The 16,378-nt window shown below is 44.3% G+C and overlaps 1 protein-coding gene across 1 annotated transcript in view; it reads right to left on the reverse strand.

Moving 5' to 3' along the window:
- Nucleotides 1-8,344: 8,344 nt before the first annotated feature.
- The window catches only part of LOC109894526 (ryanodine receptor 3), a 77,457-nt gene continuing 69,423 nt past the window's right edge, over nt 8,345-16,378 (reverse strand). Inside the window, exons 74-89 of the mRNA XM_031829002.1 lie at nt 14,846-16,158; nt 14,384-14,442; nt 14,006-14,183; nt 13,319-13,405; nt 13,034-13,234; nt 12,607-12,737; nt 12,409-12,451; nt 12,144-12,271; nt 11,981-12,041; nt 11,733-11,879; nt 11,465-11,599; nt 11,038-11,194; nt 10,431-10,495; nt 10,254-10,354; nt 9,547-9,598; nt 8,345-9,431 (exon numbers count right to left, since the gene is read on the reverse strand). Of these exons, the coding sequence (XP_031684862.1) occupies nt 9,336-9,431; nt 9,547-9,598; nt 10,254-10,354; nt 10,431-10,495; nt 11,038-11,194; nt 11,465-11,599; nt 11,733-11,879; nt 11,981-12,041; nt 12,144-12,271; nt 12,409-12,451; nt 12,607-12,737; nt 13,034-13,234; nt 13,319-13,405; nt 14,006-14,183; nt 14,384-14,442; nt 14,846-16,158 (2,954 nt within the window). The 3' untranslated portion in view covers nt 8,345-9,335. The remainder of the gene's footprint in view (nt 9,432-9,546; nt 9,599-10,253; nt 10,355-10,430; nt 10,496-11,037; nt 11,195-11,464; nt 11,600-11,732; nt 11,880-11,980; nt 12,042-12,143; nt 12,272-12,408; nt 12,452-12,606; nt 12,738-13,033; nt 13,235-13,318; nt 13,406-14,005; nt 14,184-14,383; nt 14,443-14,845; nt 16,159-16,378) is intronic.

Consider the following 16,378-nt stretch of genomic DNA (forward strand, 5'->3'; position numbering starts at 1 on the left):
CCAGTGCAACACAAACACACACCATGCACACTAACCAGCATCCGGACACAAAAATACTGAAAACTAGGGATCATCAACTAGAATCATCCACGGGCTGATATTTTCGTGAGCGGATGGTCGGGGGCCAGGAACATAATTACAAATAATTTGTGGACTGCAAATTGACTGCAAGAAGCCCAAACAGATATAGGACTAAAATAGAATTATTTGAAACCTTGCTTACATTTCTATACAATCACATACAGTTGAAGTCGGAAGTTTACATACACTTAGGTTGCAGTCATTAAAACTCGTTTTTCAACCACTTCATACATTTATTGTTAACAAACTATAGTTTTGGCAAGTCGGTTAGGATCTACTTTGTGCATGACACAAGGCATTTTTCCAACAATTGTTTACAGACAGATTATTTCACTTATAATTCACTGTATCACAATTCCAGGGGGTCAGAAGTTTACATACACTAAGTTGACTGTGCCTTTAAACAGCTTGGAAAATTCCAGAAAATGATGTCATGGCTTTAGAAGCTTCTGATAGGCTAATTGACATCATTTGAGCCAATTTGAGGTCTACCTGTGGATGTGTTTCAAGGCCTACCTTCAAGATCAGTGTCTCTTTGCTTAACATCATGGGAAAATCAAAGGAAATGAGCCAAGACCTCGCCTGAACACCTGAAGGTACCACGTTCATCTGTACAAACAATATTACGCAAGTATAAAGACCATGGGACCACACAGCTGTCATGCTGCTCAGGAAGGAGAAGCGTTCTGTCTTCTAGAGTTGAACGTACTTTGGTGCGAAATCAATCTCAGAACAGCAGCAAAGGACCATGTGAAGATGCTGGAGGAAACGGGTACAAAAGTATCTATATCCACAGTAAAACGAGTCCTATATTGACATAACCTAAAAGGCCACTCAGCAAGGAACAAGCCCCTGCTCCAAAACTGCCATAAAAAAATTGAGGCTACGGTTTGCAAATGCACATGGGCACAAAGGTCGTACTTTTTGGAGAAATGTCCTCTGGTCTGATGAAACAAAAATAGAACTGTTTGGCCATAATGACCATCGTTATGTTTGGAGGAAAAAGGGAGAGGCTTGCAAGCCAAAGAACACCATCCCAACCGTGAAGCACGGGGGTTGCAGCATCATGTTGTGGAGGTGCTTTGCTGCACGAGGGACTGGTACACTTCACAAAATAGATGGCATCATGACGAGGAAAATTATGTGGATATATTGAAGCAACATCTCAAGACATAAGTCAGGAAGTTAATGCTTGGTCGCAAATGGGTCTTCCAAATGAACAATGACCCCAAGCATACTTCCAAAGTTGTGACAAAATGGCTTAAGGACAACAAAGTCAAGGTATTGGAGTGGCCATCACAAAGCCCTGACCTCAGGGCATAGAGAATTTGTGTCCAGAACAGAAAAAGCGTGTGCGAGCAATGAGGTCTTTACAGTCCTGACTCAGTTACACCAGCTCTGTCAGGAGGAAAATGCCTAAATTCACCCAACTTATTGTGGGGATCTTGTGGAAGGATACTCGAAATGTTTGACCCAAGTTAAACAATTTAATGGCAATGCTACCAAATACTATTTGAGTGTATGTAAACTTCTGACCACTGGGAATGTGATGAAAGAAATAAAAGCTGAAATAATTAATTCTCTCTACTATTATTCTGACATTTCACATTCTTAAAATAAAGTGGTGATCCTAACTGACCTAAAACAGGGAATATTTACTAGGATTAAATGTCAGGAATTGTGAAAAACTGAGTTTAAATGTATTTGGCTAAGGTGTATGTAAACGTCCGACTTCAACTGTATCTTTCTATATTCAGCAAAAAAATAAATGTCCCTTTTTCAGGACCTTGTCTTTCGAAGCTAATTCGTAAAAATCCAAATAATTTAACATATCTTCATTCATTTCCCATGCAAGAACTGTTTCTCACAGCAAGAACTGGCAAATCTGGTACAGTCCATGAGGAGAAGATGCACTGCAGTACTTAATGCAGCTGGTGGCCACACCAGATACTGACTGTTACTTTTGATTTTGACCCCCCCTTTGTTCAGGGAGACATTATTCAATTTATGTTAGTCACATGTCTGTGGAACTTGTTCAGTTTATGTCTCAGTTGTTGAATCTTGTTATGTTCATACAAATGTTTACACGTGTTAAATTTGCTGAAAAAAACACAGTTGACAGTGAGTGGATGTTTCTTTTTTTGCTGAGTTTATTATGCATGGGAATACTTTAAAACAGATATCCTACATTAAAAACACTTGAGCACAGAGCTGATTTGCTGTTGTTTTTACTGTCTTTCATGTCCCCAAAAAATGACCCAGGGGTCCAAGTTGACGAACAATTGATGTGTTTAATCTCTTATTACAATGTCCGTGCAGTGCCAATCTGCAAATAGAACACACTCTCCATATTAAGCCCCTGTGTTTCAGGTCATTCACCTTCACAAGGGTAAACCGTGTAGAGTATATCTCCTATCCTTACTACCATTTTAATAATCTCTGTTCACAAAACATTCCTTCATTCGTTCATTCCCCCATGTGCTTTGAGCTGTAATTAAGACATTAAATTAAGCTCATCTTTACCATTTTTTTTTTTTTTTTTGCATTTGAACCTTCATTTAACTACCAATTAGCCGTCCATTTTAGCAAAAGTTAACATAATCGCAAATCTGGAAATTCCCACACAAATAGCAGGTTGACAAAATACATTCCATGATGTCAATAAAGCCAGAGGAAGAGACACATCGTACCACCAAGGAGTGAGCTAAATTCAGTCTTCTTTGTGCCAGTAATGATGGCTTAATAGGTCATCATCGCTATTAAAGATTGGGCTCTTTGTTTGTGGTGTGTGAAAGGGATTTCATTCTTTGAACTAATTGTGCTATTGTGTGTGTTTTTCCATTTTTTTGTAACTTATTTTGTATATAATGTTTCTGCCACCGTTTCTTATGACTGAAAAGAGCTTCTAGATATCAGGACAGAGATTAATGTCCTATTACTGTCCTAATTTATTTTTCTTTAACGAGTCGGACGCGAAGGATTAACTTCAGACAACTGCAAAGGCCCAAATCCCTGTGATTCGCATGAGAAAGAGATGGAGATATCAGGGGCGTAGGTCTGGGTGCCTTGTAAGGATCCAACGACTAATGGGTAATCTGCCTCTACCATCAGTACTATTAGCCAATGTACAATCATTGGATAATAAAATAGACAAACTAAAGCAGAAATCACCAGTGACTCTGTCAGATGACGCAGATGCTAAGCTACAGGACTGTTTTGCTAGCCCAGACTGGAATATGTTCCGGGATTCTACCGACGGCATTGAGGAGTACACCACATCAGTCACTGGCTTTATCGATAAGTGCATCGAGGACGTCGTCCCCACAGTGACTGTACGTACATACCGCAACCAGAATCCTTGGATTACAGGCAACATCCGCACTGAGCTAAAGGGTAGAACTGCTGCTTTCAAGGAGCGGCCCTCCAACGATTCATCAAACAGGCAAAGTGTCAATACAGGACTAAGATTGAATCGTACTACACCAACTCCGAAGCTCGTCGGATGTAGCAGGGCTTGCAAACTATTACAGACTACAAAGGGAAGCACAGCCATGAGCTAGACAAGCTAAATGACTGCTATGCTCTTTTCGAGGCAAGCAACAATGAAGCAGCAGATGTTCCGGACGACTGTGTGATCACGCTCTCCGTAGCCGATGTGAGTAAGACCTTTAAACAGGTCAATATTCACAAGGCCTCGGAGCCAGACGGAATACTAGGATGTGTACTCTGAGCATGCACTGACCAACTGGAAAGTGTCTTCACTGACATTTTCAACCTGTCCCTTACTGAGTCTGTAATAACAACATGTTTCAAGCAGACCACCATAGTCCCTGTGCCCAAGAACGCTGTCACACCCTGATCTGTTTCACATGTCTTTGTGCTTGTCTACACCCCTATTCCAGGTGTCATCCATCTTCCCATTATCCCCTTGGTATTTATACCTGTGTTCTCTGTTTGTCTGTTGCCAGTTCGTCTTGTCTTGTCAGGTCTTACCACCGTTCTTTCCCGGCTTCCTGTTTCTCTCGTTGTGTTTCCCAGTTTTTCCAGTTTCTGACCCTTCTGCCTGCTCTGACACCGAGCCTGCCTGCCGTCCTTTACCTGCCTGACCCTGACCTGATTACAAACCTCTGCTTGCCCTGACCCCAAGCTTGCCTGCCATCCTGTACCTGCTTGTACCTGCTTGACTCCTGTTCACGAACCTCTGCCTGCCCTCAACCTGCACTTTACCCGCCCCATGTTTCTAATAAATCTGTAAACTGTGCTATCCGCTTCCCATGTCTGCATCTGGGTTGTACCCTTAGTCGGGATAACACTAAGGTAACATACCTAAATGACTACCGACCCATAGTACTCACGTCTGTAGCCATGGAGTGCTTTGAAAGGCTGGTCATGGCTCACATAACACCATCATCCAGGAAACCCTAGACCCACTCCAATTTGCATACCGCCCCAACAGATCCGCAGATGATGCAATCTCTATTGCACTCCACACTACCTTTCCCACCTGGACTAAAGGAACACCTATGTGAGAATGCTATTCATTGACTACAGCTCATCGTTCAACACCATAGTGCCCTCAAAGCTCATCACTAAGCTAAGGATCCTGGGACTGACTAAAAACCTCCCTCTGCAACTGGATCCTGGACTTCCTGATGGGCCGCCCCCAGGTGGTAAGGGTAGGTAACAACACATCCGCCACGCTGATCCTCAACCCAGGTGCCCCTCAGGGGTGTGTGCTCAGTCCCCTCCTGTACTCCCTGTTCACTCATGACTGCACGGCCAGGCACGACTCCAACACCTTCATCACCAACAAACTAACATGATCCAAGCACACCAAGACAGTTGTGAAGAGGGCACTACAAAACGTATTCCCCCTCAGGAGACTGAAAAGATTTGTCATGGGTCCTCAGATCCTTATAAGGTTCTACAGCTGCACCATCGAGAGCATCCTGACTGGTTGCATCACTGCCTGGTATGGCAACTGCTTGGCCTCTGGCCACAAGGCACTACAGAGGGTTGTGCGTACGACCCAGTACATCGATGGGGCCAAGCTTCCTGCCAACCAGGACCTCTATACCAGGCGGTGTCAGAGGAAGGCCCTAAAAATTGTCAAAGACTCCAGACATCCTCGTCAAAGACTGTTCTCCCTGCTGCTGCACTGCAAGCGGTACCGGAGCGCCAAGTCTAGGTCCAAAAGGCTTCTTAACAGCTTCTATCCCCAAGCCATAACACTCCTGAATGGCTAATCAAATGGCTACCCAGGCTGTCCTCCACCTCTTTTACGCTGCTGCTACTCTCAGTGCATACTCACTTTAACTCTACCTACATGTACATACTGTATTACCTTGATAACCTCGACTAACCTGTGCCCCTGCACATGGACTCTGCACCTGTACCCCCTGTATATAGCCTGTTATTATTATTTTTTATTTTTTGCTTATCTATTTTTTACTTTACAGTTATTTTTCTGAAAACGGCATTGTTGGTTAAGGGCTTGTAAGTAAGTATTTCACTGTAAGGTCTACAGCTGTATTCGGTGCATGTGACAAATACGATTTGATTTGATTAATTACACAAAATGCTCTGCTTCCACTTTTCCACTGCTGCTACAGTACAACCTGATTGAAGCTGAACTAATAGTGTTTATCTGACGGATGATACTGTAGGTTGAGAACCCTGAGAGACTCAGCAGGATGTAGCGGGGGACAGTACTCAGCGGCGCTAGGCTGGGTGAGGTTGCTCTGCAGGTACCAAACCGCTGCAGGTGGCAGAGCAGAGTGTGTCTCATTCTTCTGCTCTCCTCTGTGTCTCTGTCTCGGCACAGCAGAGACCACCAGAAGGAGAACTGGATGACAGGCCAGATACTAGTTGGAACAGCATGCAGCAGCTTTGCACACATGACAATTGGCTATTTGTGGGGATCCTTGTAGGAAGACAAATAACTGTCAAAATGTGGTTATTAGTTGTGTGCTGCCCAACTTTTTCTGTTTTCGACTGAATCTACATCTAAAGACAACATTTAAAAAAGGTAACATTGTCACCACTGAAGGCATATCTATTTCTGCTTTAAAATAAACAACATTCAGGTATTACGATTTTTATACATTTCTGTAGTTCTCTTTCGGCTCGGATAACTATTCAGTTATCACTTTGACAATAATACTCCTAAAGTGACTTGGAAATATTTGAGTGGAGTGGTTCCAGGTCTTGAATAGGAGTACGGTTAAATGAAGTGGAACATGTCCCCTGAGCATGGTCATCTGGATTCCGGCCGTGTGTCTTGCTGAATGACCAGACGGAGCAGAAGGTGCTCTGAGTGCTCTGAGATGTGACTAGAAACATTAGAATGTCCTTGTTAATATCCCAGCTCCTCACCAGCCAGTCACCCTCCGCTCTCTGTTCCCATAATCAGGGAGATTACGGAATGGACATTTCTTGCTGGTCAAGGGTGCGTGAGGTCACAGAGAATGGGGTAAAAAAGTTGTGGGCTCAGCTCCTGTGGGTTGTGTTCTGCTGCTGGCTCATTGATCAGGCCATCAACGAGGTTACGGAGTGCTGCAGGATCGATTCCCAGTCATGCCAGCCGTAGCATCCATAGGCTATTCTTAGTTGCAAGTGGAGGTACTCTGAAATGGGCCGTGTAGCAGGTGCTTTTAATCTTCATGTTCTCGGTGTCATGTCGTGGTGGTGAAGGTGGGCGTGCGCTATCTGGGAAACAGCCCATGTTTCATGCGAGAGAAGGTTTTTATGAGGACAACGGTCTGTTATACACAATACATCCATTCTGCTGTGGACAGCATAGCCATAGCCAGTCATACTGTATGTCTCCAAGGTCTCCACATTCAATCAGTTAAGTAAATAGCTCTCTAAGGTTGACTCAGTTTAATTGAGTTTTCAGATTAGTAGCAGTGTGTAATTACAGAACTAATGCTTCCACCACAGAGAGGGAGATGAGCCCCACTACCACAGCCCTGTTTTCACAACCATCACTTCACATACACACAACATCAACCACTGTTGGGACGTCAGACTGAGACAATTAAACACAAAAGGAGAGAAATGGAAAATTAACATTTAATGGGTATAATTTGTCTCCAGTACTTTAATAGCTTCAACATTATTTTAAATTAGCCAGAGTGGGTTCCTGCTGCTCTCATTATGTGTAATTATTGAAGATTGTTATAATTTCAGGGATTTTGAAATGGTAATTCGCTCTTTAGTAAGCTTCAGTCCATTCACCTAAAATGACTTAAAAACATGATCAGACATCAATATGTCAGAGGTGGTAAGGCTGGTTAGGGATGGCTGTGTGAGGTTAGAGGGATCCCAGGCTGCAGCCCAGTGTGGTACTGAGGTGGGAGGGACATAATACGAACTGACAGGTGGCAACGTGGGTAATATAGATAAAACTCCCATCGGCCAAGGCAGGGAGCCAGCCTGCTTATGTCCTGCATGCCATCTGCACCCTGCTACGACTGGACAGGTACTGACCAACACTACTCTGTAGCTACTAGCTAAAACCTAAAGCTAGGACTGATTATACTATCTTACTAATAACAAAGCTTAAAATACCTCATGTGGAGACTGAATGTGGTAAACCTTCAAGGCCACCCTAGCTAACACCTAACAGTCAGATCTAAGCTGTAACAGTCAGGTCTAAACTGTAGGCCATGTTGATGGGTAAAGGAGAGCCAGAGGCTCAGCTTCACATGTAGATTATTTTTTGGGAGGAAATTATGCAATGCTTTAAAAAACTCTAAATCCCCTGATATGAACTCAGAGTGATGTTGGGACATGATGTAGGGGTCAGTAGAGGACCAACTGGACAGTGAGATATGACACGCAAGCTTGCTGTACACTCTTAGAAAAAAAGGTTCCAAAGGGGTTCTTCGGATGTCCCCATAGGAGAACCCTTTTTGGATCCAGGTAGAGCTTGCTGTACACTCTTAGAAAAAAAGGTTCCAAAGGGGTTCTTCGGATGTCCCCATAGGAGAACCCTTTTTGGATCCAGGTAGAGCCCTTTTTGGAAATGGTTCTACATGGAACCCAAAAGGTTTCTACTTGGAACCAAAATAGTTCTACATGGAACCAAAAAGGGTTCTTCAAATGGTTCCCTAATGGGGACAGCCAAAGAACCCTTTTAGGTTCTAGATAGCACTTTTTTTCCTAAGAGTGTAGTTTGTACTGTAGGCTACATACTTTGTCCTTAACAATAGCAAAAAAAGTTTAATAAAATCCTTAAAGAAACACTGTGTGAAGAGACTTCATTTATTGCGTTCATTTCTTTATTTTCCCTTCAGAAAAAATGCACGGTTCAGCAAAGTTACTACATACAAATGGCCATACAATAGCAATTTATTTTGTTGTTGTTTTTGTTTCAAGGTGTTTAATAAATTCTGACGTGATATACTTAGACGTGTGTCATTTATACTGTTTGTACCATGTACGTTTGCAGTTAGGACGCTGCAGTTGGCAAAAAACTCAATACTGTTCATACTTTTTCAAATGAAAAACATAAGCCACAAACAAATGACTCTGAACAGCTATCCAGGAAAACTACTGCACTTCCATCTCAGAAAGAAAAACACATGGTTTTGCATAGCTGTGTCGTAATGTAGATAAGGCACTTCATCAGTACTTGATTTAGGCATTTCATCATATAATAAACCGTTCACCTTGTCAAGTCCTCTATATTCAATACTTCATCTCTTTAAGCACGAGACTGTAACAACATCTTAAAAACGTTCTTATATCACATTGGCTCTCTGTATAAATCTGTTCCCCCTATCTTTTGGCATAAGTGTCATTTTCATCATTCTTGAAATATTGAAGTAGTCTTCTTGTGCATATTCGTACGGGCCCAGACTCACACGTTGTCCCATAACCCCACACAACCCAGTGTTTCTCAAAAAGACAAACATTTGTGCAATGGTTTGGGGTTATGTGGAGGAAAAGGCAACACCTTGTCAAAAAACAATGAAAAAATAGTACCAAACTGAAATCAAATGTCTGGGCAGGTTGTGGTAAAATCACTCTCTGTACCAAAGGTAACATGTAGAAGTACATTTGATGTTGATGTGAAAATGGTTATTCCGTCATATGAAAGATAGCATCTCCCCTCTCCTCTAGTCAGTCTCACACATTTCAAGGAGGCAATAGGCGGTGAATGGTTATCAACCGTCCTCAGCTGTTAAGAGGAAGTGGGAGTGGATCTGGAACAGCTCTCTGTAGGACTGCAATCCTGTCTGTCAGCACTATCCAAGCTGATCCTCATACTGCTTTCTGAAACAGTCTCCAGCGGGGAAAAAGTCCCATTGCCTCTCCTGGTACATCTTCCACACATATGACTCCTAGAGGAAGCAGACAGACAAACAGACGGGTCAATATATAGTAACCTTTGGTTCCTGAAATGACAAGCAACATTTTCTCAGGACTAAGGGGACAAAAGGGTGACAAGCTCCATACCTGGCCAGTGTGTTCTGTCTCATCTTTGTTGATGAGGTACATCAGGAAAAACCTGTCAAGCAAAATGGCGAGACATGAAAATGACCACTTATCCACGGTCATGGTTCACTAGTATCATTCAACATTCAAAGAGCAACTGACCTTTTCAGAACTACAAATAGATATAGCAGGAGGGAATAAAAGATTCCTTCAAGCATAATGTTAGAGTTCTTGATGATCTTATCAATCATCCACGTGTCCTATCCTCAAGCATAGAGCAGCAATCAGATTACTGAGTCTGTCCACCATTGTTAACCAAATCAAAATGTGCGATGCATAAGAGAATATCACACAACTATTTTCCAACCAACTTAAACAGCATGAGCTAATGAGGATAGCGTCATAGCATCCTCCAGCTGACTGAGCGGGCAGATTAAGGCCACATGGCTTCCTATTGTCCAGCTAACTCACACAGATAAACAATAGATGAGCATTGAGCTCCTAGAGGGGGAAAGGGTGCTGGCACTATGAGGCATAGCAGGTATTTTTTACTTTGGCACAGATACCATCTATTGTTGTGTAAAAGCCATCAATCAGGTGACTTAATAGTAAACAAGTATAAAGATGCAGGAAGACAAAAGACATGTGGGCTAATTGATACTTTAGATGAAAAAGTCTAGCTTTAAAGTGCTGGGTTCCAGCCAGTCTAGATACAGAGGGATACTCACAGGTAGTTGGCCAAGTTGTGCTCTTGTAAGGTGTGTGTTTCAAAGCCGTGAGGCGTCGTGTCAAAGTAGTCATTGCCGATGCCACAGATGAAACATTTGGTCTGAGGAGAAAAAAGATAATATATTCCAAAATTGTCCTCTCCTGACCTGTACTACAGATGCAAATCAGTCTCTCACCTCCATATCCTCTTTCACTTGCTCCTGTTGGTCTCTCAGCTCTCCAAAAGCATCAATGATCAGACCTGCAGCCACAACAACCAACAGTGAACATGTTTCTTCATGGACATGGCAATTTAATACAATTCTCCTTCCCCCGGCTTTTGCATTGCAGTGTAAAATACTTCATTGTTGAACAGCTTCTGACAACAGGAAGCAGCATTACTCTGTATTAAGGTACAGGCTACATCTGTATCTGTCTGTGTGTTCTGGTGAATGACTGTGAGGCGAGTTGACAGTTTCAGTGTGTCTGTGGGAGAGGCATGAGGCTGACTGATTGTCTCGGTCTGAGGTGGAAGAACCATTGGACAGTTTGATACTGTCTGACTGTGAGAGAAACATTACTGTGTAGGAGGGAGTTTGTCAGTCTGTCTGCTATCAGGGCACGGTAGAGACAGACAGACGTACATAGCTGCACAGCCCTTTACACAGCCCCTTTCTGCCCACAGGGACCAGGGTGACTTTGACACCAGGGAGCCAGATTGACTTCGACCCTGCTTGGTCTCACCCTGGTCCCCGTGTTGTCTCCGAAACTGCCCTCTGTGAGCCAGACCAGTACAGTATGTACCCTGGATGATAGCCAGCAGGATGACAATGACGAAGAAGAAGAAGGTGATGTCGAAGAGGATGCGGTAGAGCTCGTAGGGGTCGCCCGCAGGGTCTTCTATCTCATCTCCGATGCCACCCCCTGCCCTCACACCAACATACATGTGGAACAGGTAGCACTGATGAAGGGGAGAGAGACAGAAAAAAACAGATAGAAGGTAAGAGAGAGAGAGGGGGGGGGGGGGGGGAGCGAGAGGGAGAGGGAGAGAGAGCGAGAGAGAGGGAGAGAGAGAGGTTTCAGCCACAGGATAGTTGGAAATGGAATAGGGTTGGAAATAGAATAGGACCACTCAAAAGGCCCCAAACAGAATGGTTAGGCCTTAGTTAAAATATTGTTGAGAACTGGGCTGATGTTTTATAAATTATTTTATTCGTTTTTTTATACTCACAGTCATCATGTCGTCACACTTCATATCCGGCTGGTTCTCATCCTCACTCTTGTTGTAAAACTTGCGGAAGAAGTTGAAGGCCACCACAGTGTACAGATACACCACCACCGCCAGTAGACCTACAGTCAGAACCAGCTGACACATAGAGAATACTTCAGGTTACTACCACCATGATATACTTTAGCTCTATGGTTAATACCAGAGTAGAACTAGAGCTCTAACTCAACACTGACCCCTGCTGCCTGGTGGTCAAACGGCATCCACCCACCTGTTTGCCATTGTGGGTGACTGAGGACAGGATGGTCCGGAGGGTCTTGAAGCCCATGGCGATGTCCAGCAGATGGGCAGCGAAGAAGAAGTTGTTGTAGTGACCCAGGATGGACATGGTGGTGTACCACACCAGGTACAGGAATGACTGTAGGGACACACAACATAGAAACAGATCAGTCAGATCAAGTCAATAATGTGTTGTTATCATATACTAAATGATGTTCATTGTAAATGTAGGACACTCACATTGTCTGTAAACACCACACCCATTTTCCAGCATTGATACTTGGTGTCGACAGAGCTCAACCTGTCAAAAGAGGTGGAATGATGTGAATGGTATTGTTTTTGACTTCACTCTGTGTATGCTAACCCGATAACTCTATTATAGGTCACTCTCCCAGGGTCTCACCAGGACACCAGCGATGCCTCCTTCACCACTGTCTCCTCTGTGGGGTTGAAATCCAGAGCACTCTTATCCAGCCCCAGCAGCTCTGCTATCCTCTCTGCTCCATACAGATCTCCATACTTATTGATCACCTAACAGCAGCAGGCCAGGATAACAAGGAGAAACTGAGAGTAAATAGTAGTAATAGTATGTGCATGATCAAGTGGTATTGATCTGGTGAATATAAATTACAAGCCCAACAAGAATGAATTAAATACTGTCTACTTACCTTGCGTTTCACAAACTTGTCCCAGTAGTTATTAGGGAAGGAACTATACAACAGAGGATAGAATATAGAATTATCACATGAAGGATTTACATGAGAGGAAGTTACAAACAAAATCCCTGGTGTAGACAATCAGTCCACAATCTGAATACTACAATCAAATACCAAAGTGATGATTCTAGTTCGTTCTGTTTGACTCACGGGGTGTTGATGACGAGGCGGTCCCACTGTCCTTTGATGTCATCGTCTGACGGCTGCTCTGTGATGTAGAGGCCGTCAAACTCCAGCTTCCTGGCAATCTCCTTCTCTCTCTTGAACACCGTCAGAGGCACCTTGGGGACACAGACAGAGAGATGGAACATTAGATCACAGCTCCACAGGGCACTGTCTGGATATAATACCATTACACTCTGATGATTACTTCACCAAATACACCTTCAGAAAAAGGGGGATATGTATTGGTGGTAAATTAGTTCCCATATCACAATATAAAGGATTTTGACCACTTCGAAAAGTGTGATATCTAAGTTTGAATTACTAGTCCATTATAATGATGGTTAATACATCCTCTAGGGATACTATAAAGATGAGTTAGTTATCTGTATGTGTGTGTGTTCACAAAATGTACCTTCAGGTAGTAGTATCCCACCACACACAGGAAAGAGATGACTGTGTGTAGTATGGCCAGGAAGCGCAGTGTAGGTGCCATGTAGCCGGTGCTCTCCTGCAGGACAAAATACTCCATCCCACCTTCATCCTCCTCTTCATCAGTACCTCCACCACCGTTCCAGGGGTCTGGATCATCGTCATCCCCATCATCGCCAGTCACCTGACACAACAAACACCCAGTTTATATCCATGGCAGTTCAACAGCAACACTGTGCTCTATTCGATTAGATAGGGTTTGACTTACTTTGTAGAAGAGCAGAATAAAGTTGATTGCGAAAGCAACGAACAACGCTAAGAAACGCAGGTTGTAGAAGTTTCTGGCCAGATAGTTCTGCAAAACACACATGTATACACTGAGTTGCCCTCAGAAAAGCCTCAATTTGTTGGGAATGAACTCTACAAGGTGTCGAAAGCGTTGCACAGGGATGCTGGCCCATGTTGACTCCAATCCCACAGTTGTGTCAAGTTGGCTGGATGTCCTTTGGGTGGTGGACCATCCTTGAAACACACAGGAAACTGTTGAGTGTGAAAAACCAAGCAGCGTTGCAGTTCTTGACTCAAACTGGTGCGCCTGGCATCTACTACCATACCCCGTTCAAAGGCACTTATACATCTTTTGTCCCGCGCATTCACCCTCTGAATGGCACAAATACATTATCCATGTCTCAATTGTATCAAGGCTTACAAATAATGATTTAACCTGTCTCCTACCCTTCATCTACACTGATTGAAGTGGATTTAACAGATTCAATTATTAAGGGATTATATCTTTCAGCAGGATTCACCTGGTCAGTCTATGTCATGGAAAGAGTTCCTAATGTTTTGTACACTCAGTGTATAGTACTCATACATTTGTGTCATATGCAACAGGACAAACATGAATGTACTGTTGTGATTTACAGGGCTCAACAAAATGGGTGAGTGTGCTCACCAACATCTTGGTCTGGTAGATCTCCAGGCCAGAGAAGAATCTGGCCATGAAGGCCTCTGGGGGCTCTTTCTTTAGTCCCGGTCTCTTCTTGGGGGCCTTCTTCTCCTCTTCTGGTGGGGACTCAGGTGGAGTCTCCTCTTTGGCTTCGTCCTTGTCTTTCTTCTCCTCGTCTTCTGGGCTGCAGTTACAAACACACACCCCGTGGGTTTACACAGACAGACAGACAGCCAGACAAGCACCCTCAACAAATCAGTTCAGTTTCCACCAGGAGCAAAACAAATGATGATAGGGCTGAGCCTGGTAGGGAATATTGTGTCCACACTGGGAAACAAATCAGGTGCAATCACATCACATCAAGGACTTTATGAGGTCACTTACTCTGCCTTCTCTGGCTTGGCTTTGTGATCTCCATTGGCAGGCTCCATAGTAGAAGCCTCCTTCAAGAAACACATGGAATGTGGTTAAACTACACTCTTACAAAAAAAGGTTCCAAAAACATTATTCTGCTGTCCCCATAGGAAAACCCCTTTTGGTTCCAAGTAGAACCCTTTTGGGTTCCATGTAGAAAAGGTTATATATGGAACCTAAAAAGGTTCTACCTGCAACCAAAAGGGTTCTACCTGGAACCAAAAAGGGTTATTCAAAAGGTTATCCTATGGGGACAGCCCAAAGAACCCTTTAAGGTTCTAAATAGCCCTTTTTTCTAAGAGGGTACAGCTAATTTTTTCACCTAATCATTATGTGACATATACATTACAGAGGCCTGACCTTACACAGATAACCATTACTCTTTTTCTAAGACTGAGCATGTGTGATTTCTGAGGAGATCCAGGTACAGACCTTGGCCTTCTTCTGTTTGACGGCAGTGGCTAAAGAGGGGGCGTCAACCCCCACCACTTCCCCCATGTCCCCCAGACCTGGCTCGGCTGCGTGCTTGCCCCCCTGGCTCTTGGTTTGAATGTTGAGCAGCTCAGCCATCAGGTCGGCCTCTGCCTTGTCCACTTTGGCCATCTGGACCATCTCTGCAACCGACGATGCCTCGCTCGCCTCCATCTTCTCTGCCTCCAGCACGTCGCCATGGATACCAAACTGTGTGGGGTCAGGCATGTTCCCCAGGATGTCTGTAACCTTCATGTTCTTTGCCCCTTCCACCAGCCCCCCACCAAACATGGAGGACCACAAGATGTGGAAGAAGCCCCACACCAGGTTGTAGAGGAAGCGGAAGAGGCCCGTGATTATCTTCCAGAAGAAGGAGAATAACCCTCGAACCATCTCCCTCACACTCATCTTCCTGAAATTCCTGTACTGCCGCCGCATGCTCTTGAAGGTGAGCAGCTGGCGGAAGCTGGACAGGTTCTTCCTCATGGAGACACAGGAGTTTGTGAAGGCTGAGTGAGACTCCATCATGCGCTCCTCCTCTTCCTCCTCCCCTTCCTCCTCCACACTCTGGCTGTCTTCCTCATCCTCCTCGAGACGCTCCACTGAGTCAGGCTCAGAGATCTGTGAGGCCAGTTGCATCTCAAAGATGGTGTCCTCACAGAAGTTGACAAACAGCTCCATCTTCTCGCTTTCCCCGCCCTCGTTGACCACGTCAAAGATGAACTGTCTCTTGGACTCTTTGACCTGGGGTTTCTCCCACTGCGTACGACTGGACTCACTGATCTCAAAGTAGACCCTCTCGATGCGCTTGGCCCCGCCCATGATCTCGATGCGGCCCAGGTAGGGCTCGAAGTAGTTGATTACGCTCTCAGCCAGGTCCAGGAAGGTGGCTAGACGGGCGTCGTGAGGCATGTGTTCTGATAGGTTGGTGAGCAGGACCGCCACGTTAAAACCAATGTCCTTGGCCGGTTCATGAAAACGTTCAACAAACTCCTCGTAGTTGAACATGTCGTTTTCGTCAGCCTCGACGCAGGAGAGCAGGAACTCAATCTCTGACTGGGAGTACTGCTTCTGGTTCTCCATGGACTTCTGGAACTCCTTCTTGGAGATCACTCCCTTGCTGTCCGGGTCGTACTCCTTGAAGTTGCCCGAGGAGGTCAGGTCTTTGAGTTTGAGGAACATGTCGAAGAACTTGAGGATCATCTCTACATTGCTGGAGGACTCCACCAGGGTGTCCACCATCTGTTTGCCAATGGTTCCGTTGACAACATTACCTGTAGGAGGGTAGCGAGGGTTACTAAAGTTTAGGACATACAATACAAAGTACACAGTAACCATAACACAATCTGCTTATTTTATTGTCAAGGTAGATCGTCTAGATGTTTGATACCATGCAAAATCAGTTCAATCAAATAAATGTGTTTACAGTTTTAGGGATAAAGGATCAGTAGCTAACTCTGTTCTATCAGTGTCATCTGATAGCCACATTGTGTT

Source organism: Oncorhynchus kisutch, linkage group LG7 (genome assembly GCF_002021735.2).
Source record: "Oncorhynchus kisutch isolate 150728-3 linkage group LG7, Okis_V2, whole genome shotgun sequence".
NCBI lineage: Eukaryota > Metazoa > Chordata > Actinopteri > Salmoniformes > Salmonidae > Oncorhynchus > Oncorhynchus kisutch.